The sequence below is a fragment of the Pieris rapae genome, chromosome 13 (assembly GCF_905147795.1).
Source record: "Pieris rapae chromosome 13, ilPieRapa1.1, whole genome shotgun sequence".
Classification (NCBI taxonomy): Eukaryota; Metazoa; Arthropoda; class Insecta; order Lepidoptera; family Pieridae; genus Pieris; species Pieris rapae.
This window is the reverse complement of record NC_059521.1, coordinates 5,156,360-5,184,040: the sequence shown is the minus strand read 5'-3', so window position 1 is coordinate 5,184,040 and position 27,681 is coordinate 5,156,360. Positions and strand designations below refer to the sequence as shown.

Sequence of the window (27,681 nt, the reverse complement as noted above, 5' to 3'; positions counted from 1 at the left end):
ATTGTCACGAAGCTTGGCGGCCTCCAGCTCGTGAACTTTGCCATTGTTCTTAGGTCATGAAAAAAGGTTAATAATCTTGTAATTCCAATACATACATTACTTATGTAACAATCAAGCGCCATCTAGTTTTATACAACTACACTACTGTAAGTGCCTGTTTCTGTAGTTCAAAACGTGTTGACTGTACGACGACAGCTGTCGCTAATGCGACCATGCTAAGTTTATATTGTTATATTATTGTAATCACATCACTGGAACATATATATCTTAACTAGCGACCAGCCCCGGCTTCGCACGGGTGCAATGCTGATACTAAACTGACACTACAGAAAATCTGTGAACGTTGTATAAAAAATGTGAGTTATCCATAAGAGATAGATATATACCATCATGGCTGCAGAGTCCATAGTAATTAAATCTTAATGCAATACGATGTAGTTTTGTCATTTCCCACTCGCGTTATCTTAGTTTAGCAATTAAAAGCTTTAAGTGAAATGCGCTTTTATAATTCACTATACCCTATGTATAGAATCATGAGTTAACACAAATATAAATTACCATGCGAATCAACATTTAAAAATAAACCGTAGGTACTATTTTGTATTGAATTTGTTTAGGTATTTTGAAAATCATTCGTTTTAATCAGTTTTCACAAGGTTTTTTTTTATACTTTACATAAAACCAAAATAGACGAAAACCTCAAAACTTGACCAGATATTACGAATACATTAAAATAAATGGGGAATGGGGTGCAGGTGTTCGTTGTGTCGTCCATACATTTCGCATTTAATTTCTATTTAAAGAGATTAGTAAAGTAATGTATTCTTCTGAATTTTTTTCATAATTTAGTAACGAACGAAATATAACTGAAAAAGGCTCTATATATGAATCCCTTCATAATATGATGATACATTTATGGAAGTTAATATATAAATGGAAGCATTAAGTGTTATAATTTATGTTTCAATCTGTTTAGCCTTTTTACCCTTTTTACACTTCAAAAAATTATAGCTAAATATCAGTGTCAGCTATATATAGCTATATTTATATCAAAAATAATATTAGTCTAGATTAATACCGCAGAGTACGAGTATCAAGTATTCGCCATACATTATAAGCGGTTACTCAACCATCTAGGAAGGAACTGGAGTTTTTTTAGGTGATGTCACATTATGTAAATCCGATTATTCACACACTATTTGCCTGCACAATGGCAATACATAAGCCGTGTTTTTGTCTCAAAAGAATATACATAAGATTACATAATAAATGTATTATGTATATATTGATTTACATTTTATAAAAAACATGTGGTTTTTTTATTGGTAAGGTATTGTAGAACTTTTAAGTTACTTAGATGATTTACTTTGCGGAAAAGGAATCTTTTGATATATATATATTTGGATGCCACATCCATTACCTGCTGGAATAAAACAAGTGGGTCACGGAACTTCACATAGAGAAGAAAAATACTGTTTTCTATAATTGTGTTTGAGGTCGACAGGGGCCTAAAAAGTTACAATGATGGAGCGGTCAGAAAATATTATCAATAAGTTCAATAAAGAGTAACACTTCAGTAATACGGTAGTTTATTTATCTTTTAAATATAAATACATTTAATCTCTTCATTTTATTTATTATTATGTTCAGTTGTTAGGCGCTATTTGTACAGATTAACTTTGTTAGTTTTAATATCGTCCTGATTAACCAAACCCATTTTATCCCATCCCCTGTCCAGTTTGTGTTTCCAGCACACCAACTTCCTTATATTTCAGATTATGTAAACAATAAATAAATAAAACGCTGTATATCATTTATTAATGTAGGTAATAAATGTACACTTTGGTAAACAGTAAACAAATACTGCTAAATTTACATTAACTGTCTGTTCTTAAATAAAGAGCGTAGAACGGAAGAGAAGAACTAGGTTTAAACCATCCATCACTATACGCCAAGGTGTATAAAGGGAAACGGTAGAAAATATGTTATCTCAAAATGATATTTCATCCCAGATAAACAGATGTTTATGGAACCAAGTCGTGGAAAATAGTACAAGCGACAATTAAAGAGTTTATTGGAATACGTGGTTGTAAGTCGCGGAATGTTATCAGTATCATTTTGACCCATAACACTACCGGCCGGGGCAGAGTGTTGACGCTTATCTTCTAAGTTTAGTTAGGTGTTTATTTATTATAATGAAATTTTTAATTGTGATATTTGTGCTGTGTGTTTTACAAAAGTTTTCTTTCGGTAAGTACCGATTTCAATGTTAAAAGATTTTTTTAAAATCTGAATATCGTTATTTTATTTTTATGTTAGTAATAATAACTTATTCTGAAAGCACTAAATTGATTTTATAAAATTTGATTACATTGAGATGTTGGTTATGGGATGAGATGAATTTTAAAACATTTTTTAAATTCTAAAGTCTATGTTTTATTTCTAAAACAATATTCATGAAAAAATATTGTATTTTAACTTTGCCTTTACCTTAATTATTGTCATATTTCACTAATAAATCAATGAAATTAAAAATATATAATAAAATATAAAATAATTCAACAACTTACTAAAATCTAATTATAATAAAAGACAATTACTTATCATGTTTCTTATCTTCAAAGATGATTCTTAGAAGGAATTATTTATAGTGGACCAGTTTCCAAAGCAAGGTTTTGACATGACTTCCGTTGATACTTTAGATACGACATATAAACCACCTATATACAACTCCTGGAGAAATAAAAATTGACAGGTGATTCTTTAAAGTCCTTCGGAAGATTAGGGGAGTTCAGATACTTTAACCAAAATGTTTTAGTATACTTTTGATAAAGACTGTCTTTTATTTAAATCAAATATCAATGAAAGTGTTAACCTAGAGACCTTTTAAGACTTCAATATGTGTATACATCTATTTAACCTTCTGTTGAGCGAATTACATTAATACCATGTTTAAACAGATGCAACATGACAAATCGGAACGTAAAGTGCTTATAATTTTGACGTAAGATGTATTAATTAAAAAAAAATATGTATGGTTTAAATAAGTAATCCTATCAAAACGCGTTAATTTTTCAAAAACATTTAAATACATAAAACTTTTATTTATTACATTTTTATTTTCATAATATACTGATTTAACCTTTGTCATAGTAAAACTTGTTAGTCGTAATTTCATTTTTTTTTAATTTCATTTTCCGACATTCTTGTAGAATGTAGCTGTAAAAAATATCAGCTTACAAAAAGTACTTTCCTGTAAGTAAAGTAATCGGCCAATAGCTTAATGGATTAATTAATTGGAATAAACGCTGACCCAGCTATCGCTTCATAATAATACACATCAAGGCCGTCTTCGATTACTCTGAGGCCCTGGATCATATTGAGGCCCTTTATAAAAACATTTATAAGTCGTTAAACACATAATCAGTATTTAATTTATATTAAACAGAAGGGCTAGCGCAAATTATTATTTATTAACGTAGGGAAACACAGAAGGAAGGAATTATTATTATTACTAACCTGCTTATAAATATTTTAATATATGTAGTATATGTGTACATGTAAGGGGAAGATAGTTAAAACAAACATCTCTTAATGTTCAAGAGGTTGAGGAATTTGAAATTCTATAGAAAATATTTACACACAAGTAATAAATATAAATAATTAAAAATTAAGAAAAACTTAGTTTTGCTTGGGGCTTTATTATACGTCCCTTTTGAAAGTTCCAGACCTGTATGGTGTTACATGGATATCATGTGTCTAATCCGATGGATTTGCTCGATATTTTCTTGACTACAGCAATAAATAATAGGATATCGAGAAACTAGCTCAAATATTGTACCTTGTAATAAATAATTGTATATGAGTGAAGAAAATATACTTTTTTTATTCGCTATTTATTTATAGTTGTGATATTAATATGTATAAATTATAATATTTTTCACTTAGATGTTATTTGTTTAAAACGATTAAACTAATAGTGTTATGATACGTAATGAGTGCACAGAAGAATTATTCAATAAGGAATCTGAGGTAAATTCAGTTATCTAATAAAAATAAAGCAACTGTTATTACATACTATTTACAATTAGATACATACATATATTTTTTTGGTTATTATACACTTAGTTTGAGTTAATTATTGTTATTTTAGTTGTTACGTGTAGGTAGTACAGTAGCAGGGGTCCACTCAAAAACATTTTAAAACATAAAACTTATACTTATTTTATTTTAATTTTTATAATGCATATAATGATTTAACCTTTGTCATCTTACAAGTTATTACAATTTTACACGGTGTTATTGAATCGTAATTTCATTTTACGACATTCACAAATTCAATCATTTAGGAAGAAACGTATTATCTAACGAACGAACGTACTATCTAGTACGAATTTACTACGTTTTTCACATTGACCTTACATCAGTTGTAAGCGAGATGTGAAAAAGAATGGAATTCAGACGCAAAGAAAATGCAAACCGCAGATCACGTTCCACCATGCTTACAAGTTGTCTGTAACTAATCATAATAGATTAGTGAAAATATGAATCAGTGCGTAGTTAAGAGCTGAGAAGTACCTATTATCAAGACTGAGGCAGAGCATCTCTGAGGTCAACAAAGATTATCGCATCGCAAACTAAAACAAATACATAAAACAGTCAAGTTTAGAAATGTTTTTCCCGGTATCTTGGAGAAGCAATTATATACTGCAGAGGAAAGTTCAACTCCAAGAATAAACATCAGAAAAACATATGACGATCAAGACTTTCGCAGATTTTTGACATTACAGACTATGTTTCTTTGGAGGCTTTGTAAGCTGTTTCTGTAGATTTTTTGTGTTCACCAATTTATATTTAATAATCGTTTCTTTTAAATATTGTTAAATCTATCACTTTTAGTATTATTTTAGTAATAATATTCTACTATAGATATCAAATTTTAATATGTGCTTGATCGTCAACTGTAGTTTTATCGCCAAAAAAAATATAGATTTTTCTATTGAAACCCCATTTACCTAACGAAATATAAATTATAGAATTCCTTTTCTTCTAATTCACCAACTAGGTGCAATCTAAAATGCATCATCCTCATCTCCGTAGCAATTTACTTGTTGCTTTGACGCGTTTATCACTACTTGACATTGTTCTACATTCATAAAGACGTAGGCAGGTCGAAGGTCACTAAATATGTTGAAAACGTCCAAACACGAACGATACAATATATTTTATTCTATATCCTGAAAGTCTTAGAGCAGTGTTGGCCTAGTGGCTTCAGCGTGCGACTCTCATACCTGAGGTCGTAGGTTCGATCCCCGGCTGTGCACCAATGGACTTTCTTTCTATGTGCGCATTTAACATTTGCTCGAACGGTGCAGGAAAACATCGTGAGGAAACCGACTGGAGGCTGATCACCAACTTGCCTATTAGATTTAAAAAATGATCATGAAACGGATTCAGAAATCTGAGGCCAAGACCTAAAGAGGTTGTAGTGCCACTGATTATTATTATTATCCTGAAAGTCTTTTACAAAAGCTAGGTTTAAAAACCATACCATGTAAACTAATGAATATTTAAGTTTAAATGGTGCTATACTAACAATTTTTTTAGAAAGAAGTAGGTAACAAAGACACTGGAGAATGGATTATCATTATCGACTCCTGTCACTGCAAATAATTAAGACGAAGCATTCGTTTACTAATTGGTACCTAAAGTTTTTAATTATAGCATAGGAAATATCTATGTAGTTTTTTACCAAACATAGATATTTGTGTATGTATATTAGCCTCTGTATGCCATATCGAATACCAGCTGCAGTTGTCAGCCAAATCGTGTTTGATGTTTTTCTACAACAGTTATTTTGTATTGACTATAAAATCTTTAAATTAATCTAACCTTCACGTAGAATCCATAAAATGCATAAATACTCTCCGATTCATACTCTCCGCTCGACGCGACTCAATGTGACTTCCGGAACTATGAATCACCACCACCTTTGCCAAACACGCGCTAATGCATGCCCATCACTTGGAGCTCTCGTAGGAGTAGGTCCTTCTCAGCGATATCTCGGCCTGCCGACGGGTCAACGGTCGGTTGGTATATCGAAATACGCTTTTTAACAGTCGTTTCTTATTTATAGCACTAACATCAGAAGAAATACTCGACGTCACAGATGCTTGCTGTACACACGGACAGTCATACGCTCAAAATGCAGAAACATGCGCAGGCGCACGTCCGCCAGATGACATAGAAGATGAGGAAAAAGATATTTGTATTAGTGCTTTAAAGAGTTGCTGCGAAGACCAATTGCAGTAAGACATTTAAACTTTAATTGTTAAAATTTTTGATTAAAAAAAAAATGTACCAAATGCGGATACTCAGTTACGGTCAAAGCAGAATAGGAAATTCCGCTCGTATTCTATCGACGTAGGTCGTTCAACAACTGCATTTTAAGGTAGTTTTTGCTGCGCACCTCCACTATGTGTAACCAACTACCTACTGAAGTATTTTCAAACAAATCATATTTAGAGTCCTTAGTAGAAAACAGCATAACAATTCTTATAAGGCCGGCAACGCACTTGCAAGCCTTTTGGCAAAGTAAGTGTCCATGGGCGATTTCACTTAACACCAGATGAGCTTCCTGCCCCCTGCGTATAAAAAATAAATTATTTGTGCTTTTCTTTTAATTTTACCGTATAATTTCCAATTTTTACTTTATAATTGCATATATGTATATAATATATATATATCATATATTCAATTAATGACTAATTAAGTATGGGAATGCTCATGCTTATCATGTTCATGTCCATCATCATTGGAGATCTTAATTGGTATACCATATTATATACTCAGTTAATGATATTTCATTGTTAACAGGCAAAAAAAGGAATGCGCGCTTGGAATGAAATTGGCAGAATCAAAACAATGCAGCAGCCCAAACAGTGATATCGGAAAAGTAAGTTTATCTACTCAGTTCAAATAGACATATTCATAATCTGCAGTGCACTTCCATAAGTCCAGCCTTTCCGAATTCTGAAGCTTAGGATCCTCTCCATAGGGAAAATAATAGACCTCTTCACACTCTACTACTACACTTATAACACACTCCTACATCATCGATATTCATCGAGATAATAAGCGGTCACGGAAACAAGATAGATAACAGATGACACGTAAATAAATACGCTCATATCTCGATAAAACACAAACAAAAACTTCAGTGGCGCTGCAATCTTAAGATTGGGCTTTAACTGTATTTGTTTGATTTAATAGGCAAGTAATTAGCTTCTTGTGTCTGACACACACTGTCGACTTTTTGAGTCTAAGACAAGCCACCTCCTTTCTCACGGTGTTCTTTTCACCGCTGGAGCGAATTAAATGCCCACATAGAACGTCCATTGGTGCATTGGAACCTACAACTGCAATGAGTCAGATGCTCTAGCCACTAAGCCAACATTGCTTATATATTAAGATAACGCTCATTATTTAAAATTCGACAGATGTGTTGCAACGAATGCTCCTTCGGGCAGCTCTCAGGAGAGTCTCAAGGGAAGCTTGGCTGTGGAGAGCCATCAGAGGACTTTTATAGTCCTACAGCGACTTTAAGAAAGAACGCTTACTACCAATGTTGTATGGTACGTATAGGCATTAACATAAAAAAACAAGGGAATGATCTAAATGTTTTAAGCCTATTAGCCAAGCTTTCACATTTATATTATTTACACAGTAAAGAATTACCGAACACCACAAAATATCGCCACGTAGATAATATTATTTTTATAAATATACCTCGAAGGTTAGATGTGTTAAATATTCTATATTCAAATTTAAGGCGGCAGCTGAAGAACCAGAAACAGCCACAAAGACAACAACACTAAAACCTGAGGTCAAAGAGACATGTAAGACAACCTCTTGTGAACATACTTGTAAGGAAGACCGCGGTCGAATACACTGCGAATGTCGACAGGGATTTAGGCTTCAACCAGATAATAAGTCTTGTAAAGGTACTTAACAACCTCAATTTATTCCACAAATATAATGGATAAATAAAAATAGCTTTTCAAACTCCTGAGTGATTCAAAGTGATTTGAATTTGGAATGTTACAATACACGTTCCAAAATCAAATCAGTAACAGTTTCAATAACCAAAGAGAATAATCATTTACTATATGATTCGCCTCTTTACTGGCTGTAAAAAAATAATATGCGTACGGACCAAGAAAAAAAAATCTGTAAAAGTAAAAACGCGCGAAACAAATGCTTTATTTTTTAAATCAACGAACAATGGCATTCATTTATTTCTGTTTCTTGTAACCATTTAAGGATTAGTAATAGATAGATCTCTCATTAGAATCATTTTAATTCAATTATCAGACATCAATGAGTGCGCTGAAGCAGAGGATGATCTATGTCTTGCAGCTGACACTGTGTGTCACAATACAGAGGGCTCATTCAGATGTGTGCCCTTAAACAAGAGGGATGTTGGTCTTAGCTGTCCTCCCGGATTCAAGAGAAATGTTGTTAACCAAGTGTGTGATGGTAAGGCGTATTTTACCATACATTTTAAATACGCTTGGGAACGTATAATTAAGTATATTAAGAGATACCCTGTCCATTGTAGGTGAAAGATTTTACATCACCTTTGGGCGTCACGAGTAAAAAAACGTGTGTGTACTTATATATGTACATTAGAAGTTATTTTTGGCGTAACAAGATAAAAACCTATTCAAAAATCATATCTTTCGCCTTATTTTAGGTTTGTAGAAAACCCGACACCAACTATAGAAAAAACTAAAATGTTGACTTTAGCAAACTTCAGGGTATCGGTTTTTTTATCGTTTACTGACATCGTTATTTCCTAACGCGCCAAAAGAAGTATAACTTCAAAATTTTGTGTATATATAAGAAATTGACAAGGATCTCGTTGAATAGTTTATCAGGCTGACAGAAATTAGCAGTGCCAATACTGTGAAAGCAAATATTATACCTATGCATACATACAATATTTTCGAAAACATCCAACCAAATATGTTTATTACCTATTTTTTTTTTCAAATCAAAATATCTTTATTCATATAGGTAAACTTTTTTATTTATTTTCTGAAACAATGAAATTTTTAAGGGCACAAGAAGTATCAAAGTAATTCCTACAAGCCGACTGACAAATGTTACCAAACATTATATCATAGTTTTGTATGAGGTATAAGAAACAATATTTGTCTAGATATCAACGAATGCCAACTGCCGCGACCGCCATGTCCGAAATACCTTTGCGTAAACACAATTGGTGGCTTCAAGTGTTCCGGAAAACCTGGAAAACCTTTCGTAGAAGAAGTACCAGGTGTAACAACAGAGGCTGCGGTCACTCCAGCTGTGAGGAATGATATCTGCCCTCCTGGTTTCAGGGCCGGTGATGAAGATGAGTGTTTGGGTAAGATTTACGTGTTATTTACAGACCGTGTATATATGTATAATCTCATTAATTTTATAATAATAACGAGTGGACCTAACAAACGTTGTCCTGTCTTAACTATGAATTGATTTCAAGTTGTTATAATTAAATAAAAAAATATTTCAGTTTGAACAAAGTGTTTATTATTTTAATGATAACTAGGTAACATTGAAAATGTTTAGTAAATGAAAAACAGCTGAATGTTGTTGCCAATCCTTTTATTGATTTTTGAAGTAATCTCCGTTCCTCTCTACACATCGTCGCATTCGATGGAACCACTGAAAAAGCAGTGGTCCCATTCTTCCTTAGGAGTCTCTTCTATGGCATTTTCATACGTTTTCACTCCATCTTCAGGGCTCGCACAGTCGCTTCAGAACAGTGTTTGCCTAATAGCTTCATCGTTCGACTCTCGTTTCTGAGGTTCTATCCCCGGATGTGCACCAATAGACTTTCTGTGTATGTGTGCATATTACATTCAGTCGAAAATTGAAGAAATACATCGTAAGGAGACCAGCTTGCCTTGGTATAAACCGAAGAAGTCGACGGCGTGTGTCAGAAGGCCGTACTTGCCTATTAGATTAACAATCGATCATGAAGCAGATACAAATGTCTGAAGCCCAGATCTCACATTTTATATTTAATATTTCAGAGCATAAACGTAGGTGGTCAGACGTATGTGCCTGACACACTTTGGTGCACAGCCGCGATTCACATCTTCCGGGTTGAAAGGCGCGCTCCCTCACACAGCTCATGTTTCAATTACCTTAGAAATTTTTTCCAGATATTGATGAGTGCGGGGAAAGATTGGACGACTGTCAACATCTTTCCCAACATTGTATTAACACGCATGGCAGCTACTTCTGTCAGGACCACGTCTCTAAGCGATGCGCTCCGGGGTTCAAAGTTAACCCTTCATCTGGTATTTGTGAAGGTATTACTTTTTAAATCTTCAGCTAAAGAACTATAAGGATCATACATACATGTTTAATATTATATATTTAACAGCTACAGCATGTATTAATTTATTTTGTTACTAGTCAAAAGTTTGTGATTATTTTTCGTTAAAACTAATTTGGTTTGTAGGGATCCTACTATTACATATTCCGGCGTTATACTCTTGCATTAATGATTTGAAGAAGAAATTGACGCGATATATATCAATCAGTACTTACAATTTTCTTAACCTACATAGTAATCAATAAAAATTTAAGAAACGAAAAATAAGTGCTCTACTTAAAAACTCCACCCCTATTCTCCATCGCATCCTTAAGGTATTCCGGTTTACATATTATCCGGTATAGATATTATACAAATAAAAATGGTTTTTTTTTTCAACTATACTTTAATATTACAGACATAGACGAGTGCGAAGAAAGCCTGGAGGTGTGCAAGCGCAGTGAAGTGTGCGTCAATCTGCCTGGAGCTTACAATTGCAAATCAAAGATTTCTACATTGCCCAAGTAATATTTGCCATAAACATACGTGTACACTTTTTCTTACATTCTGATTTGTTTTAAATTTACTGTTAGATTTTAGTTAGTTCTATTTGAAGTAAATATTAAAGTAAAATATTTAGTGGTTTGTCTTTCTAAGGCAAACTTTCGTAGAAGGTATGTGGTTTGTTTATAATTTTGTATAAAACTAATTACATGTTTTGTTTGTGCATTTTATATTGAAAGTAAACGGAACGCAAGCCTTTCCTAATGAACAATGTAGATAAATATAATGATTTATATTTTTATATTATTATTATTCAGAAGATATGAGATTTGTTGTCACTTCCAGGTTAGCAACAAAGAAATGCCGAGAAGGAACGCGAGTTAGACCTGGGGGCACGATTTGTGAAGGTAACTCTCTCAACCCGGCATATAATATAGTCATATACTAGCAGACTCGGCCAAGCGTTGCTGTGGCTAAGGTTTTTGTTATATTACATAGTAGTAAGCTATTCAAGGGAAACTGTCGGAGAACTGATGTGAAAGGTAGATAGCTTATGCGAAACGTAGCACAGCGCCATCTGTTAAAATTGTATCAAATAATAAAAAAAATAATTTGTAATAAATTAAAATTGCGACTAAAATTTGAGATTTAAACTATCATATCTCTCAAGTTGGATCGAACTGCACATGGTGTGCGAATTTTATTATAATCGGTTAAGTGGTTTAGGAGTTCATTGAGGACAAACGTTGTGACACGAGATTTATATATAAAAGCTTGCCAACGCTCGGCATACTGATACATTTTGGTACAAGAACAAATTACGTTATAACATACGTAAGTTATAGTTGCAGTTTTGGTTTGTCCGAACTGTTTTAAAACCAAGTCAAAAATGGTTAAAAACATATTGACATGTTTGTATGTGCTAAATAATTATACTAGTGAAAGTTACTTGATTGAGCACTGAAGCACGCATCCTAAATTTGTATGTTCGTACTTTCTGAAGAGGAAATATAATTTATGTAATAGAAGAATAATACGAAACCATATAGGTGAATCATGTTGACAAATACTTGAACTGGAAGTTTGTGCTTAAATTTTTCTTTAATTTAATTTGTTAACAGATATAGACGAATGCCGAGAAGGAACACATCTCTGTGACCAGTTTCAGAATTGCATCAATACATATGGAGGACACGAATGTCGCTGCAAGAATGGTTTTGAACTAGATTCTTCCTCGGGATCTTGTGTTGGTTGGTTATTCAAATTCATGAAATAATAATATAAAACAAAGTTTTCCCTTTCTCCAACTGTCATCATTTAAAACCACCATCATATGTCTGTTCATGGCAACATAGCCTAAACGAAGCATTTTTGATTGAAAGCTGATGTGTTTTAAAAATTTATTTTACTATTTTTTATTTGTTTTATAGACAATTGAAACTATAAAATACATTGTTATTAAAGTACCTAATAAAGTGTTTAATCTACACTAAAATTTTAAGATCGGAGTGAAATTTAAAGAGCTGTCATGACCGATCAGACTGGTTTCCTCATACGCTTCTCTAAACGGGGACATAGGACTTTAAATAATCATTAATATTATAAAGAAGAAAGATTTGTTTGTTTATTTCCATTTAATAGGCTCCAAGACTACAGAACTGATTAGGAAAATGTTTTCACTATTATAACCCTACTGATCAATAGTGTAACCGAAAGTGTGAAAAAGAACAAAACATAGTCATGTACTACATTTTTATAGAAAACATCAATATCTACTAAATATACCATGTGACATGTCTAACAAAGAAATATATTTTTTTCATTTAAAAGTCTAGAGTCGATAAAATGCTAGAATATTGTGCTACGATCATTCTTAATGCAGGAGAAATCGCAGAGCACAACTAGTATATAACTATGATAAAAAAAAAAGGAAATTAAACGCTTTCAGATATAGATGAATGTGCTCTTAAATTGGACAACTGCGAAAGAGGCATGACGTGTCTCAATGTGCAGGGTTCTTTTACGTGCAGTCGTCGCGGTATCACAACTACGAGCACCACTGCACGTCCTATTTATGACTACGAATATTATGATTCGGAGTACGTATTATTCATCAATATTATTATTTTTTTGTTTTTATTTAACAATAATTTTCCTTTTGTTTATCATATCATGTTATTACATCCGATTCAAAAACAATCTATACGATTAGTCTTGCGTCTTTTGTATTTGGTCTAACACTAACATGGGTGCGATTATTGCTCCTTCTCCTAAGCGTGTTTTTTTGAATAGTGATTATTGTTATTTTAGAGAAGAAGAAAATATCACTGACACCAAACCAGAAACCACTTCGTCAACCACAACTTCTACAACAACCACACCCCGTCCAACGACGACCACAACAACAACACCGCGTCCAACAACAACAACATCTACGACAACAACATCTACATCAACAACACCGCGTCCAACAACAACATCTTCAACCACAACTCGCAGACCGTACCAAAACTCAAGGCGCTATCCATATTATCCCCGAACAACATCTACTAGTCAACCTCCAAGAAGGCCATATTATCCTAGAACTACAAGTACCACAGAAATTCCAGATGAAACGAATACAGAAATTCCTTCAAAGCCAGAAAAACCTGATGATAAATACCCATATATCCCTAACCCTAATTATAATAGAAGACCAGATGATTCCAACAAACCTACCACAATACCAGTTGAAAGAAACCCATACGATAGACCCGAGAATAGACTTCCAAACAGAAGACTGATTCCAAATCCTGAAACAACAGAAATACCAAGACCAACAGCACGAAGACCCGATGAAAGACCGCACTTCTACCCGCGCAGACCTACAACACTCACAGAAGTTACAGTAACAGCTCCTTCAGATATTAATACGATAGAAAGAGACAGAACACCTGAGGGAGCTTATGATATAGACACTGGTAATATTCCAAAGGATAAATGGACAAATGTCATTGGAAAAGATCCTGTGGAACCCGAGTTTGATCCCACACTTGTTCATTGTTTAAATGGATTCGAAAGAAACGAGAGAGGAGAATGTATAGGTAAGATTTATAAACAATCTTTGAATGATTAAATCAATATGTTAAATATAATTTACTAAAAATTCATAGCTTCTGTATCTAAACGTAAAACAATGAAAATAATATCACATGTATAGACTGTCGACATTTCGCATACTTGTTTGATGATCTGGCTATAAAAATATTTGTGCTGGTTATATAGTTTTGTTTTTAAAATATTATTTGTAAATAATATGATATATGCATATTCCAGAAATGCATGTCTTACTTTTAAGTAACAGTATTATTAGTTAAATCCGAGTTACAGACGTAGAAATATATATTTCCTCAGATATCAACGAATGTGAAGAAGGCCGCCATATTTGTAGTACACTGGAAATTTGCAAGAACAGACCCGGTGGTTACCAATGTGACTGTATATCTGGATTCACCAGGGACGGTTCAGGGTGGTGTGCACCCATCACTACCGCTCGGACCACTAGCACCACTCCTCGTACTACTAGTACAAGTACTACAACTAGTACTACTAGTACAACTACGACATCTACCACTCCAAGGACCACGGTTCATGACACAGAGGTTACGACAGGTAAGTTTCATACTAATCTTTGGATGGAAATATGAACATTTTCTTTATAATGTAATTACGTAAAGCTTTAAATGTACTCCACACTGCAATAAGTCATGGTATTTTTATTGACATGGATCTATTGCTGTAGTTGATGCATTTCTGGGTCGAGACTGAACACAAAATTATTGTCTATGATATACATAAAAAAATTTTTTATTTTATTTTTGTTACTATGTAGGCAACAAAAATTATTAATACTGTATATTTGTTATTAAGCTTAATTATAAATATATGATCTATAGTCTTAATATGTAGTAGTCTTAATATGTTTTTTTACTTTTTGACTTTAAAAGGCAAGCAGATTTTTAGGTTTTCCGTCCAAGTTTTCTTCCCATAAAGCCTTCTCCAGAGTTCAAGGATTGGACCAAAAAATACTCAACTAATTCGAGCTCTCTTCGAGTTCTGCGCTTAAGAACATATTTTGCGATTCATTTTTATTTATATAGATTTTGTCGGTCTGTTTGTGCGATCTTAACTTTGAATTAAGACATTAGCTCTGTCATGATATTTTTTTAGCGTCAACAACACCGGTATGGCATTATCAGCCAAACGAAGGCGATTGGCCACGAGCGTCCTGCAACCAAGGCTTCTATTATAGTTTCACTGAAAGAAGATGTGTGGGTAAGAAATATTACAATTTAATTCAAGATTCTCACTGAATAAAGTACCATAAACAATACGAATTATGTGTAAACGGGCTTTACTTATGTGTGTACTAAGAATGAAATTTCTTTGGTCATTTGGACAAGGATCAAATTGACTATTGGTTTTCTGGTTTAAAGTTCAGACTGAGACAATTGGCGTAAACTTGATTTAGCGCTATCTGTGTATCTAAATTGCCACTCTGAATTGTCTATCATTAACACTGGAAAAATAAAAAGAGAAAGGCAAAGCAGAAGATAGGCAGCAAAAAGGATAGGGGAACTTACTGCATCGTCTTACTAATATTCACTAGATTGGAAGTGATGAGTCATCCTATTGTTGTTTTGTTTGTTTCGTCCTTGAAAGAAATTAGAGCCACTCATGACCTTTTCAGTATCCCTATTACTTATACTTTTTTGCACAGTAGGTTTCGAAGTAAACAAAAAGTTATGATTTGAGAAAATTTTACTTGGTATAACTTAATCTTATCTTCAATACACACAATAAACAATCATAAAATGTCTAACGCAAGGACTTGTCAGTATCAAAGTATTGCGCTGAATGATCTCCCGTAGAACATTTTATGCAGCTGATGACTACATTAGCCCCTAGTTGCATTTGATCCACGACTTTTTGCCAACCTGTATATGACACTGGGTGTCAGCAATAGGCTTAATATTAATAATAATTAAATTTCAAAATCCAATACATTTTTGATTTTTGACGTATGGAAGTTAGACTTGCTTAACGATATTTACCTACACCTTCAGTGTATTGAAGCACACGCTGTTGGACCACCACTGACTAAGTAGTCTCAGCTAAGTAATGATATATTTCTGTTATAGACATTGATGAATGTTCGACAAACAGAGCAAATTGCTTACCAAAAGAGGATTGTGTCAACACTGATGGAGGATATCGGTGCGAATGCGGCCGACAATGTAGGGGAGACTTGACACCTAGTTATGGTAAATTTTAATAACTTAGATCTAAAACTCCTGTCTAGATACCTATATAAAAAATAAAAGTCTTATATATATAAATTATGATCTACAATTAAATAGCTTACTCATATCTACATAATTAAATTAAGTTTATGCTTAATAAGTAACTTACACACATAACACGCACAAGTTTTAAAGAAACTCTTAAAAATGTGAGTTATGTAATTTAATCAATTCGCGTTTAATATTATTATAGTTTTTTTTAAATAAGCTTATTGTTGGCCACTTATCATGTAGAACATGGTAAGGGTTGCAGCTCCTTACAAACGTTGTGGAAAACAAAAAAAAAATTGGCGTTTAAAAAGAGTGGCGGATAGTTTATTACCAGTTCTTCTCTTCCGTTCTCGCCCTTGATTAGAGAACTGGCACATATAAAATTAGATGCATTTAAAGTATATTTATTTCTTTGACGTTCATAAATCTGATTGTTTTTTTATTTATTAGTAATGATATTTGAATTTGATTTTATAATTGTATCATATAAAAACGATTTTTTATTTTGCTAATAATATTTTCCATTTGAATTCAGTTTATTGGTAATTTTTAGTTCCCGACCCAGCACCGATGCCGGAGACCAATGTTATAACAGTCGGTGCTCAATATGGAAGACGAGGGTCTCGGTACATGAGGCCTACTTACACTCGTCTACCTGACACTGGATCTATTGTAGCCACTTGTTTGTGGGGCTACAAGCTGACTCCAGAGAAGCATTGTGTCGGTAAGTGCTCCAATACCTTAAAATATTACATTTAAAAGTGACTTAATATTCATTCTAATTAATAACTAATTAAATTCTATAAGTACTTTGCGTCAAGTATTGTGTCACATATTATAAGAACTATCTTAGTATTAGCTAGCGTATGATTTTTAACCGAATTTCTTGTTGAGTAAAGTGGAATGTATGTAATAATATAGTGCAAATCAATACGATAGGTCTAATGTGAAACAAAGTAAGGTTTTTAATACCAACAATGAAAAAATCTATACTAATAGTAGTACCCCTCTACATGTGTGTAACGAAAACTACTCTACTTTCTACTCAAAAACTACTATAACACCAAATTATTTTAGAGTTTATTGCCAGTTCTTCTCTTCCGTTCTACGCCCTTGATTTGAGAACTGGCAGTAAATGTAAAATTAGATTCATTTAATATTTCTTTTTTTTGACGTTCATAAGTGTACATATGATGATATACCTATATGAATAAATAAATTTTGACTTTTGACTTTGATTTAAAAAAATGTAGCCATGTAAACTATAAATTTCTTTATAGACATAGACGAATGCGAACATAAGGTCTCAGATTGCGGTCCGGAACAAAAGTGTGAAAACTTCTACGGCGGGTACTCGTGTCAGTGTTCAAGCGGACATCGCTTAGTCGGGAAACGGTGTGAGGATATCGATGAATGTAAATTTGGAAATGTAAGTTACATGTCAAAAAAACGTTTTAAAACTTTAATTTGTATGTTCAGATCTTCATGCTTACAGTCTTAAACGCAGCCACTCTGTTTATAGTTAAAAATTAATGTTACACTTCTTTGACGTAACAAGACAAAAATATTAAAAAAAAAAAATATTTCGCCTGCTATGTTTGTAGAAAACTACTATTTGTGAGTGAGTTCAGGAAACATGTTAGTTACAAGAGGCTTATGATAGCTAAAGTATGACAAATATTCTTGTAGAAACATTGTCTATATATCGTACAACTATGCTAACTTTAGGGTGTTGGTTTTTTGTGACGGTGTGCAGGCCGAAATCCGACAGGCTTTATGTGACCATGTGCGCGCACATCGTAAAAAATTACTATGATTATTTTTCCTTAACGCGCCAAAAGAATTATAACTTTAAACGTATACGCCGAATTAAAACCTCGTTCTTTAACTTTTTAAGTCCGTTTAAAATAAACTCACTGTTTGTAAAATTAATAGGGTAAAATCAAACAAATTCAGTACGGTTTTGACATACGTCATAATAATAGCGTTTTATTTTAGATCCTTTTACACTTTACATTTCTGTCAACTCATTCTTTTTAAATATCTGTGTGCCCGTTTTTGGCTCCTCCAAATCCCGACATTCTTGTCTCCACTGTGCTACTCTGTACCGCCTGCTATTTCATTAAACTGGTCTATCCATCTTCTAAATTGTCTTCCACTTTTGCGTTTCTTGGACACCACTTTGTTTCTTTCTTGCTCCACTTTTCTGTTCCTCTTGCCATGTGCCCACCTGTAACATCTTCTGCTATAGTTTTTTGTAAAATCAATATTGAACGATAAAAAACTGACTACCGATGTCGTTATGAATAACAAATTAGGACTGTCTCGATCTTAACATTAGTCACATCTTTTAAATTATTTTATTTTAAGATATTTAATTTTCAGAAATAAAGTCATATTAAACCTAAATGATTGTGATGACGGTTCGGGAGCGCCAACATTCCTCGAAATGTCACAAGATTGACTTAATCTTAATCCTCATTGACCTGTAGAGTAATAAAAAAAGAGTTTTTTATTACTCTACAGGTCAATGCAAAGTATCTCTAAAGTCTCTACTTTAGAGATACTTTGCTACCTATTTTTAAAATATGAAAATAAAAATAAAAAATCTTAATCAAAAACATAGTTTAGCTGAAAAGTATTTTGATTGTATGTGTCTGTACAATATACTAAGGTTTACATTACAGCCATGTTCCTACAACTCGCGATGCATAAACACAGTGGGTTCCTACCGCTGCGAGTGTGGTGAGGGATTCCGCAACGCTCCTTCTAATGAGAAGGTGTGCGTTGACGTAGATGAATGTGCGGAGTCATCGTCTCTATGTGAACACTCCTGCGCAAACGCATGGGGTAGTTACCGCTGCTATTGTAATAGGGGATACCGACTTAGAAGTGATAATAGGTATGTATGTATGTATGTATGTAGGGACTCCGTTTCCGCACTTAGTAATTAGATAATAGGTATATATTTTTCAGTTCCTAATAATACTATTGCAATACTAAAAAAATATTTTTTTTTTCCAACTTTAATTTTTTTGTTGTATGACAATTAAAAACATATTACTGATAGTTTTTCAAATGTGTATTGTAAAATAGGCTCAGGAGAATAAGCATGACATCGCATAACTTAAAGTAGTAGTATTCAAAACAAACACTCAAAATGTGCCATAGCAAGGTGATGATAAAACCTAAACTATACGGTATTCCGCATTTAGTTGCATAGACAAAGAACAGGTATAAACAAAATAGAGCAGTGCTGGCCACGAGGCAACAACGTCCGATTTTCATCCCTGAGGTTTGAACCCTGACTGTGCACCAATGGACTATCTGCGCAATTAACATTCGCTGGAACGAGGAGGACCTGGTAAAAAAAAACATCGTGAAGACACCAGATTGTCTTAGACCCAATAAGTCGACGGCGTTTGTCAGGCACAGAAGGTTAAGGCTATTAAATTGCCAAATGATGATGAAACAAATATAGATATATGAGGCCCAGATAGAAAAGTTGTAGCGCCAGTGATTCATTTTTAATTTATTAAGCTAACTTTAGTCTCCGGTAAAGAATTTTTCTGAGACTCCGTGAAGTATACCGACGCAAATTATTTAAACTTCAGGACTTGTGAAGATATTGACGAGTGTACTGAAGGAGGTAGTGCCATCAATCGTCGTCTATGCGGTGGACGATGTGTCAACACACCGGGAAGCTATAAATGTGCCTGCCCGTCCGGATATCGGCTGGCTGATGATGCAAGGAGTTGTATAGGTATTTATATACGGAAATAGTATATAGTGTATATAGTGTATATATATAATATAGTGATACCGCCGTTCACGGACACTCTCAATGCCAGAAGACTCAGAATTTACCAGCCTTTTAAGAATTGGTACACTGTTTTCTTGACCCTATTTCGAATTGGTTCGGAAATACTATTATTGTTCCCAAAATGTCATCATCATCTTTCGGTAACTCTTTGTATTGTTTATCAAAACAATTTAATATTGCTAATACAGTGAGAGCCAGCGGTGAATCCCAAAAAAACACAAAATGTATTTAAATTACTTTAATTAAATTTCTACAATAATTAAGACTTAACTAAATATGACAATACGGCCGAATATGAGATCACGATCAATTATCTTTTATTACGGTGTTGCGTTAATATAGAATTCTTAACGAATGCTTTCCTAATAAACAATGTGAATTTGCGAGGTCGCTATTACAAGCAAGTTTAGCGACACATGAGTCCTATATGCTTGATTACAATCAATAAAAATATTCGTTTAAATGAAATTTTACATATTACAGATGTTGACGAGTGTGAAAATGGATTAGCTCAGTGTGGCCGCGAGCCTGGCTCAGTGTGTCAAAATACGCGTGGTGGATATCATTGTCATAACATACGATGCCCACCAGGATACAAACTGGAGGGAAGACAGTGAGAATATATTTTATTAATTAAAACTTGATTACAGATATTGACTTGAATGACAATTATGACTATCGAATAATCTCATATATACATTATCACCATTTGTAAAGTTTTTATAAAATAAGGAAACAAAACAGATACATCACGAAATCTAGACATAAAAAAATAAAAACAAGATCTCTAATACATAAAATTCTTGTGTCAGTCTGAGGTCTGAGAATCGAACAACATCTATTTTTCATCCCCCTAAATGTTAAGGGTGACCCCTAAATTTTTTTATTTATTTTTAGACAAAAATTTTCGTTTTATTTTTTTACGATACACCGTACAAAAATACATGCAACCCTAAATTTTCACCCCTCTACAATCATCCTTTATGTTTTTTTTTGTTAATTATAAACTTTAATTTTTTGGCACAAAAACATGGCAAAACAACGTTTGCCGGGTCAGCTAGTATCAATATAAATACGTAGTCCACAGAACGATTAACAGTAGTGGTATAATATATAACCTTATAAGCCGTTTAGCTAGCACAGAAATTTGGATTTCACAAATAAAATAAATAATACATACTCAGCTAACTGAATTACAAATAAACAGAATTTATATTACATACTATTTTTACATTCCTCTTAAAGTAATGTTTTGAAAACCGCAATTGTTTAGCTTAAAATATGTAGGTATTTCAACCGGAATTTCACCGGCCAAAGTTGAACAAATAATGTGATAGCTTTGCGTTCATGTACTTTAAAGTTATTTTAATTAAATCTATATTTTCGTTTATTAGCAAATGCACCCGAATACAACGTTCGTGCCTCATATTTGACTGGGATTGTTTGCAACGGCCTAGTACCTACAGTTACAACTTCATCACTTTTGTATCTAACATCTTTTTACCGTTGGGAAGGGTAAGTACATTTCTACATTAAATTGCATTAGAAGCCGTTTAAAGGCTTCTACATCTGTTTCTAGGTTAAAATAATTTCTTTACAATGTTTTAATTCTCCAGTTGGTGAACAGTTAAATCCTATCGTGGGCTAGGTTAGGAGAACTCGTCTAATGTCATTTTATACCAAACATTAAAGCTTCTTATTAAGTGGCACTTCTGCGCTTATTAAACAACTAAAATAAATCAGTGACTTTTTTAAGTCTGGGTACTCAGTACATGATTTTTTAACAAAATATGTAATTAGGTGATCAGCCTTCTGTGCCTGACACACGTCGTCGACTTTTTGGGTCCTAGACATGTCGGTCTCCTCACGATGTTTTCCTTCACCGTTCGAGCAAATGTTAAATGCGCACATAGACAGAAATACCATTGGTGCTCAGCCGGGGATTTAAACTAGGACCTCAGGGATGAGAGTCGCACGCTGATGATAAAAGGCCAACTCTGCTGCCTACTTTTATTATTTATTCTAAGTGCGTGATAAAATTCACGGTGGGAAAGTGAACTAATAAAAATAGATGTCAAAATGCTAAATCAATACATTGTTTTTGAAATGTACATAAGTATATTACTATTATAGCCTCTTTTATGCATAATATATTTTGAACAAGTAAGTTAAAAAATAACCTATTACTTAAATCTATCTATCCTTAAATTTGAACTCCAATCATAATTAGTAGTTTCAATGTCTATAAATTTTAAGTAATAAATAAATTAAAAAATAATAAAAATCATAAATCATTATGGACCCCTCTACGGGTATAGGCCTCCTTCATTTTGCTCCACATCTGTCTTTTGCTTAGGTGATCCAGTTTTCACCACCTTGTCTTTTTATTTCATCAATCCATGAAATCAAAGGTACATATTATTTACACGCACTAATTGTTAGTAATATTATTTCATGCGTGTGTGTTAAGGTGGATTTATTCACAATGCACGGCCCAGCATGGCGTGATTCTGTGGTCAGCTTTGACATGCGCATGATTGACGTGCAAGCCTCGCCCGGAGTTAAACCCACTGATCTGTCGTGTTTCGAGTAAGTAATTTTTTGCACGTATAAGTATAAGTATCTAATAGATCTTGATTATTTTAACATTTAATAAAGAAAATTAAAAATTATGGTTACATTAGGGTTTTTTTTTTGTTTGTTCGCAAATGTTATTATTATTTTTGATTATGTATGTGCTTTTAAAGCTGTTACAAAAGTTATTCACAAAAGGGTGGAGATACAAGGAAGAAGTGGCTATTTGATACCTTCTCTTTCCTTGCAACTTTACAATTTTTGTCACATAGACGAAACAAAACTAAAGGTATACAAAACAAATTGGTCTTAGATATGAATTGCTATGAGTGAATAATTATACAAAGTAAGTGTTTTTGAGTATATGTTTAACAAGAAATTGGCGTCCAATGTGACGTGGAGTCTCGGTGTTGGTTACATTAGGGTTAGGTTAGGGAAGCCTGTAGCATCTCGCTGTCGAGTGTTCTTGCAGCAATGCTAGGTGGGTACCTACCTACCTCCTGGCTAGGAGGCATGGCGATCGGAGGCTTTCTTTTGTGAGCGCGTTATGCTTCTGCAAAGGAGGGCGGCCAGCGTCAACGGGAGGTGCGTTAAGGATTGTCCTTGGCGACGGCAAGTTGAAGGGTAGGAGGGCGCAGGGTGGGCTCAAACGCATAGTTGCGTGGCCAACTGCGTCGTCGCCAGGCCCTTATGCCTGAGCTTCCTTGGTTGAATGCTTAGTGCGACCCCCGGAAGCTCAATGCCGTGCTGGACGTCATTCATTCAGAATAGGTGGGGCACCGCAGGCGGTATGGAGGGTCCAAGAGGAAATTTTAGTGGGTCGGGCTTCTCTGCTCTGGTTAGCAGAGGGATTACGAGATAGCCAACCCCACAGACCCCGCGATAACGACTGGATACGCTCGCGGGCCCTTCATTTGTGCATTTTTGCCTCCGTTATAAAAAAAAGAGTGTGTGTACTTATGTACACGCGTTAGAAGTTATACTTCTTTGGCGTATGAAAAAAAATAACTAAAATGCAGTAGTGATTAACGATAAATATTAAAATTAATTAAAAAGATGTTATTTAAATAAATAAATTATTAGTAAATACTATTACCGTCGTATATGAAATTGATTTAAAAACACCAAAATAATATTTTATTCACACTGTTTAATTGTACTATTACGAAACACGTGTTCTAAATATAAAAATACTAGAATCTAAACTTGAACATCGATTTCCATGCCACCTAAACCTAACTTTACGATGGCGAATTTTGGTGTTGGTGTGCGCGCAAAAATTCACTCTCATCATTTTTCTCCATCGCCCTAAAAGAAGTATAACTTCGTGTATGGATTTTTAGATAGATCTCAAAATATTAATAGTATAAACTATAAAAAATTGTACGTATTATATAACTCTTGCTTTTTCAGAATGCGTCCGACCGGAAATACATGCGTCATATCTCTCCTTTGCTCACTTCCGGGACCTCAAGTTGCGGAACTGGAGCTCACAATGTCGCTTTACCAACGCACGCAGTTCGCGGGAAGCGCCGTAGCCAGACTTGTTGTTATAGTTTCTGAATATGAATTTTAAATAAATTTTATGCATTAGTATGTTTTTTATTGAGAAAAATTGATTACGGTCGAAACACAAGATATAGAGAAGATATATAGATAAGGATTGTAGCTTAAGCGAACTATTTTTCTATGGGACAGGAGGCAATTGTACGGGTGTGTTAATGGCCATGCAGTGTGATTTAAAAATGATACATTATCGATTTTGTATTCATGAACTTGATTCCGATGTTTCAAATATAAATTTTAATATGAAAATAATAAGTATATTAATAAAGTTTATCACTTTATTAAAATATAACCTTTCTTATGTGTGATATGATACAATCAACCAATAGGTCACTGAAGTTTATAAACAAACATTTGAACTCAAGATCATGACGATTAAGTCAGTACACTCACAGTATTTGTGTCTCAACCGAGCGTACCTCTTTCAAGCCATATTTTTTTATATCTTCGTGAAATGAAAACTTTTACATTATTTATTTTTGGCGCTGTCCTCGGATCATGTGTAACTGGTATTTATATAACACTAGTTTAAAAGCTAAAGAAATTGCCAAATAAATATCTTTCTATTTTCAATTAACACATCAGTCATCATCAAGACAGTCATCAGTCATCAGTCGCATTTAATTTAAGATTCGTTAATTAATTTTAAAATGACACTCTTTTTTGGATTCAGTACTTTTTACTTTCAGAATCTCCTCAAATAGATACAAAATACGCATGCGAAGGAAGGACATTAAACATTGAATGTAATAGTGGCTCAGTGATACGTCTTATTCGAGCAAGCTATGGACGATTTTTGATAACAATTTGCAATAAAAACGGGAATACCAATTGGAATACCAACTGTTTCTCAACCCAAGCTATGCGCGTTGCACATAATAGGTAAGAATACTTCTTTTATAATAACTGTCTATTCTCAGCCTTCCCTAATCTACTGTGTCGTCCTTAAGGAAAGAGCCCCAGGACAGAAGTAACAAGCCTTATGAAATAACTTCTTTGACTTAATTCAAATAAGTCTTGGTGCCGGTTTTAAGTACCTAGAAAATCTATTGAACTGTAGTTATTTTTTTTATACATATTTTAATAAAGTTACAAAATAACATTATATTTCTACGCCCATAATACTATTTAAAAGAAGCAAGTTAAAAATGAACGCAAAACCTTTACAGGATTTCAATTAAGAATCTTTTTTTTTTAGATGTCACATGCAACAGTCTTGTAGTTTACAAGCGACTGCTGATGAATTCGGGGACCCTTGTCCAGGCACAAACAAATATTTAGAAATACATTATCAATGTGTACAAGGTAAGATTACATACTACTTAAAGCTAAAAGTTCAATGGATTTTATATTGTACGTGCGCAATTTGTGTAGCCAGACAAGTTTATGGATGTGTGAGCTAACGTTTAGTTGAACTTATTTACTCCTCTATAAGCTATAAATGATTATATTTCCAGCTCCAACTACTACTACTACGGAGTATTCGGCACCACCAGCTTGGTTCGTCACAGTTCCTACAAACTGAACTATACAAACGAGAGGTTGTAATGAGGTTGAGCAAATAAAATAACCAAGTAAATAGTAATATATCTTTTATTAAGCAAGATTATTCACCATACGGTGTTACTCGAATACACATACTATGTAACGGTGCATTAGTAACTGATTAGACTGATCACAACATATATAAAATTAACTCATCTATACATATTGGGTTAATCTGGTCCCGAATCCATGTATAACATTCCTAATATAAGCCGTTCAGACACAAGTTTCTGTTATCTTAGCAATATACGAAGTTATTTTTGCTTACAAATTTAATTAACCTCAGATCTATATCGCGATAATAAATTTTGATTCGAAACCTGCACAATTTCATATAAGTCAATAATAAAATTTAAAAAATAGCGTAAGACGTTAACTGTGGGAACTACGATGAGTTTTAATTTAAGAATTAAACGCTACGCATCAAATATTTATATGAACACACTAATGAAATAAACATTTTGAAAGAAATATATCGATGTTATAATCAACGTACATTCGTCACCAGTGTCTGAATGGCTCACTTGTGGCAAAATTTCATAATCGTCTTCTTAACGTATAGAAAACGATTAAAAAAATAGCCTTACATTCATTATCATCACCTTTGTCATTAACTAGGCCGAATTTCGATTGAAACAACATAAGCTAAGTTTGGATAATGTTTGATTGCTAATTCTACATTATTTCCGTTCTTCACACAAGCCAACCCAAATAGTAATAAAATATGAAATTCAGCCCAGTTCGATTGTAAAAACAAGTATATATAATGTAAATCATGATCATAAAATGTCAAAATTAAAATACCTATATCTACAAGAATCAAAAGCAATGAAAATTTATGACATAATCGCGCACCATTTTGTGAGTATAACAATTGACTTTTATGTAAAAGATGACGCAAGGAAAACATTCATAGAACAAATCCGAAATAATATCTCTTTTTACCTACTTAAATCAGTATTTTTATTATGAATTATAGTTAAATAAAAAGAACAATTTTTATTTTGTAGAGAAATTAACATGAGAACACAACCGATTAATATTTAAAAAAATCTCCATATCTTCTACACTGTAGAATCTACAGCATGGGTATTTCTCCTAAAATGTAAATAAATGTTTCTACTGTACTTTAATTAATTAATTGCATAACCGTCACCGCCAAAGCGCTATTAAATATAGCTGCCAGATGTTTCAAGCATCTTCATTAACTTGCATTAAAAAAATCCTTAAAAAATGTGATTGCATATAAGCAGCCAATTGTTATACTGGATTTTAAATACACAACCAACAATGACAGAAAAACGACAAGTTAGACCCAAATGTATACAGTACGTTTAAAACTTCTCACCAGCAGGCTAAATACTAACAGTCCGGGCTGTACTTACAATATTATCTCAAAACTTAAAAAATCCGTACCGAAGGACCAATTCTTTGGTTATTAAGTATGGACAGAGGATGTTATTAATAAAAAATATTATGTTTTAAGCCAACACCGAATAGTTGTTGCATGTTTTTTAATATTGTAAGTACCACACACTAGATAAAGTATTAAAAATGGCATAAACAACAGTCTTATATTACAACACAACTAATATAAATTTTGTTTACATTATCATGTAAAGTTTCACTACAATTAGTTTGGGACACTTTATACTTATCTTACCTATTGAAAATATATATTGACGTCATATGCAGCATTCAGTAAATATAAAATCTGTTGGCTGCTTTATTATTGGAAAGTTTTTGCAAACAACTAAATGTATTTCTCATTACATACAGATACGTTTTCTAACTCCTTTTGCATTAGAGTACAAATAAAATCAGGTTACTGAAATTATTAGTAAGGCAACCCTAGTAAAGAGCAAGAAGTGCGAAATTAAATAAAAATTAAGAATTATAGATTGTACTTTTCTTGCAATTTTACTGGTTGACCTTATAGACTTTGATAA

At 33.3% G+C, this 27,681-nt stretch overlaps 2 protein-coding genes across 2 annotated transcripts; both read left to right on the top strand.

Moving 5' to 3' along the window:
* The first annotated feature begins 2,097 nt into the window (after positions 1–2,097).
* On the top strand, positions 2,098–24,214 carry LOC110998991 (fibulin-1). The gene is made up of 24 exons (XM_045630663.1): positions 2,098–2,250; positions 6,137–6,308; positions 6,877–6,955; positions 7,500–7,634; positions 7,832–8,003; positions 8,374–8,538; positions 9,224–9,430; positions 10,233–10,382; positions 10,806–10,911; positions 11,237–11,298; positions 12,013–12,141; positions 12,840–12,990; positions 13,202–13,974; positions 14,285–14,542; positions 15,101–15,205; positions 16,072–16,194; positions 16,778–16,948; positions 17,505–17,653; positions 18,912–19,126; positions 19,839–19,987; positions 20,531–20,660; positions 21,442–21,562; positions 22,518–22,636; positions 24,035–24,214. The coding sequence occupies exons 1-24, from the start codon at positions 2,196–2,198 to the stop codon at positions 24,195–24,197; spliced, it is 4,059 nt and encodes a 1,352-aa protein (XP_045486619.1). The 5' UTR covers positions 2,098–2,195; the 3' UTR covers positions 24,198–24,214.
* A 348-nt stretch (positions 24,215–24,562) lies between these two features.
* Positions 24,563–25,772, top strand: LOC110998973 (latrophilin Cirl-like). Its single transcript, XM_022267798.2, has 4 exons — positions 24,563–24,696; positions 24,877–25,069; positions 25,386–25,492; positions 25,645–25,772. The coding sequence occupies exons 1-4, from the start codon at positions 24,642–24,644 to the stop codon at positions 25,710–25,712; spliced, it is 423 nt and encodes a 140-aa protein (XP_022123490.2). The 5' UTR covers positions 24,563–24,641; the 3' UTR covers positions 25,713–25,772.
* The last annotated feature ends 1,909 nt before the right edge of the window (positions 25,773–27,681 follow it).

Bases quoted from the DNA above. Each gene is read 5' to 3' on its own strand.
- LOC110998991 (XM_045630663.1), top strand. From the start codon at position 2,196: ATGAAATTTTTAATTGTGATATTTGTGCTGTGTGTTTTACAAAAGTTT. The intron at 6,309-6,876 runs GTAAGACATTTA...CATTGTTAACAG, and splicing joins TGCTGCGAAGACCAATTGCA to GCAAAAAAAGGAATGCGCGC. The intron at 10,912-11,236 runs GTAATATTTGCC...TGTCACTTCCAG, and splicing joins AAGATTTCTACATTGCCCAA to GTTAGCAACAAAGAAATGCC.
- LOC110998973 (XM_022267798.2), top strand. From the start codon at position 24,642: ATGAAAACTTTTACATTATTTATTTTTGGCGCTGTCCTCGGATCATGT. The intron at 25,070-25,385 runs GTAAGAATACTT...TTTTTTTTTTAG, and splicing joins ATGCGCGTTGCACATAATAG to ATGTCACATGCAACAGTCTT. The intron at 25,493-25,644 runs GTAAGATTACAT...TTATATTTCCAG, and splicing joins ACATTATCAATGTGTACAAG to CTCCAACTACTACTACTACG.